This window comes from Neolamprologus brichardi, chromosome 10, assembly GCF_056152115.1.
Source record: "Neolamprologus brichardi isolate AB-2024 chromosome 10, ASM5615211v1, whole genome shotgun sequence".
In the NCBI taxonomy this organism is placed as follows: domain Eukaryota; kingdom Metazoa; phylum Chordata; class Actinopteri; order Cichliformes; family Cichlidae; genus Neolamprologus; species Neolamprologus brichardi.
In genome coordinates this window covers 4,737,372-4,740,018 of record NC_142113.1, presented here as the reverse complement: position 1 = coordinate 4,740,018, position 2,647 = coordinate 4,737,372, and the positions used below count along the sequence as shown (strand labels likewise).

At 38.9% G+C, this 2,647-nt stretch overlaps 1 protein-coding gene across 1 annotated transcript; it reads left to right on the top strand.

Moving 5' to 3' along the window:
- The first annotated feature begins 465 nt into the window (after positions 1-465).
- LOC148100820 (uncharacterized) lies at positions 466-2,019 on the top strand. Its single transcript, XM_087846796.1, has one exon. It carries the CDS (start codon positions 466-468, stop codon positions 2,017-2,019), a length of 1,554 nt encoding a protein of 517 aa, XP_087702922.1.
- The last annotated feature ends 628 nt before the right edge of the window (positions 2,020-2,647 follow it).

Sequence of the window (2,647 nt, the reverse complement as noted above, 5' to 3'; positions counted from 1 at the left end):
AAGGAGACAACAGAAAACGGTAGATGAACAAGTTAGCGCTGCAGACTGTGTTGCCGCTGCAAGCCTGAGAATTAAAGAATGGAACTGAGAAAGACTGAAGGTGTCATCATTAATGTTTGAGGCATGCAAACATTACAGTACCGCTGAAAGCGGCCGTCATCCAGGCGCAGCTCCTGGAGCAAATGGTGAAAACTCCAAAAAAACTTTAAAAAAAAACAAAAAAACAAAAAAAAACACATCCCCATTTTAAAATGTCATGTGACAATCTGATTGGCTTACGGAATGATGATGTCACAAGATGTGACATCATTAATACCTTTGATCCTTTGAAGTTCTGAAGTCTATAAATAGGGATCAGAAGCAGCAATTTTAAAACAGTTTGTTCGCAGACTTCAAACGTTCAACACGAGATACATTTGCAAATATTTCTAAGCCTTTTCAGAGTCACTGTGCACAGGCTCCAACATGGGACGAAAACGCCGACAAAGAAAAATAAATAATGCTGCCTCTCCTTCGTGGTCTGGCCAGCCAATCTCTTCAGGAGAAATAACCATGGATGTTGTCTTATCAATCCAAAGGGCATTACAGGAAAGTCAGAAGGAAAACTCTGACCTCCATGACAAAGTTAAACAAATTGAAGAAGAGAAGCTTCAACTAGAGGAGAAGTGCAGACAATTGGAAGCACGAAATAAAGACCTGGAAGGAAAACAGCAACGGCAGCCTGATATAAAAATTATTAATGAGGGAATGAAGTTTGGTCAAGGACGAAAGAATTTTTTTTCCCGTATTTTTTCATCGGGAACACAGAGTGCTGAATTAAAAGAAACATCTGCCCAGCTTCAAGGAAAGAAAGCTACTATTGAGGAGATACAGATACTTCAAGGAAAGCTCGATGAAGCTGAGAAAACAATTGAAAAAATCCGCCAACAGAAGACTGAACAGGAAATACAAATGGAGCACAAACTGAAAGAGCTTCTTGAAGAAAAAAAGCAACAGGAAGAAGAAAAACGTATTATCCAGGACTTTGAGAGAAGGAATCTAGAACTGCGAGAATTTTGTAATGAAATGATGGAAAAAACATCTGAACTGGAAAGAAAAAAGACAATGCGACTGCAGCGCAAACTCAAAGACATGAGGGAAATGTGCGTAGATCTGGCAGTCAGGTTTGGTGAAACAGAGTTCAAAAATATAGAGCTTCTTGAAGAAAAAGAGAAACAGGAAGAAGAAAAACGTATTCTCCAGGATTTTGAGAGAAGGAATCTAGAACTGCGAGAATTTTGTAATGAAATGAAGGACAAAACACCTGAACTGGAAAGAGAAACAGAAATACCAATGGAGGACAAACTCAAAGCCATGAGGGAAATGTACGTAGAGCTGAAAGTCAGGTTTGATGAAACAGAGTGCAAAAATAAAGAGCTTCTTGAAGAAAAAGAGAAACAGGAAGAAGAAAAACGTATTCTCCAGGACTTTGAGAGAAGGAATCTAGAACTGCGAGAATTTTGTAATGAAATGAGGGAGAAAACACCTGACCTGGAAAGAGAAAAGGAAATACTGGAAAGACAATGTTCAGAGATGCAGTGTACGATCGATGGAATGAGGAAAGAACACTCAGAGCTCATGAATGAGATGTTGTTGAGGGTCAGTGACTTGAAGAGCCAAATAAGTGAAATGCAGGCACAAAAGCAACAACAAGAGAAAAAATATGAATACCTGCTGCTTATGCATCAAGTATTCAAGAGAAAAATTGATCTGATAGAAGAGATGTACAAGAAAAAACAAGAGAGAAATACAGACATGTGCAAGGCAAATCCAATGGAGGAGGCAACATACGAAGACCCGAAAGAAAAGCCTAGAAAAGAAAAAGCAGGATTAAAAGAAATGGAGCAAAGATGCAAGCAACTCGAGGAGCAAAATGCAGAAACAAACGATCAGTTGAGAACCCTTATCCTGGAGAAAAAAGCGCTCATGGAAAAATACCTGGAAATGAAGAAAAGAGGCGTCTGCTGGTTATTCAGATGATTTAGCCTCGTCCTCCTCCACCTGTGATCCATCTTAATTTTCACCTCTCCTGTCCCCCCTCTCCCTTTCTCTCCTAACACATATTCCCTACCTTCTTAATCTTTTTTCTTTTTTTCCACCCTCACCCCCCCCAACCAGTCCCAGCAGTTGACTGCCCCCTCCTGAGCCTGGTTCTGCTGGAGGCTTCTGCCGGTTAAAAGGCAGTTTTTCCTCCCCACTGTTGCCTAGTGCTTGCTCAGAGGGGATTGTTGGGGTTTTCTCCCCCCCCCCCTTCATTTATTTATTTGATTGTTTAAGTTTCCTTTTATGTTGTTTCTGTAGTTACTTGTTTTACTTTTTTCAACTTATGTAACAAAATAATAAACCAATTGAATTTATCCTTTGAGTATTTTTCATCTAATCTTTACAGAATTAAGCTCTGTCTTTTATTTGCTTGTTAAAACTCCATAAATGGTGAAGTAAAAACCTGGGATATGGTTTAAAACATTGAAATAGACTAACCAACTAGTCTAAAACTAAGAAACACCTAAATATTACGTTAAATTGAAAACAGTTAAAAAGAAATATCCTCGTTCATAAATGTCATGTGATAATCTCATTGGATTATGGACATCACTCCTGGAGGGAA

Coding starts and splice junctions, on each gene's coding strand:
- LOC148100820 (XM_087846796.1), top strand. CDS start 466: ATGGGACGAAAACGCCGACAAAGAAAAATAAATAATGCTGCCTCTCCT.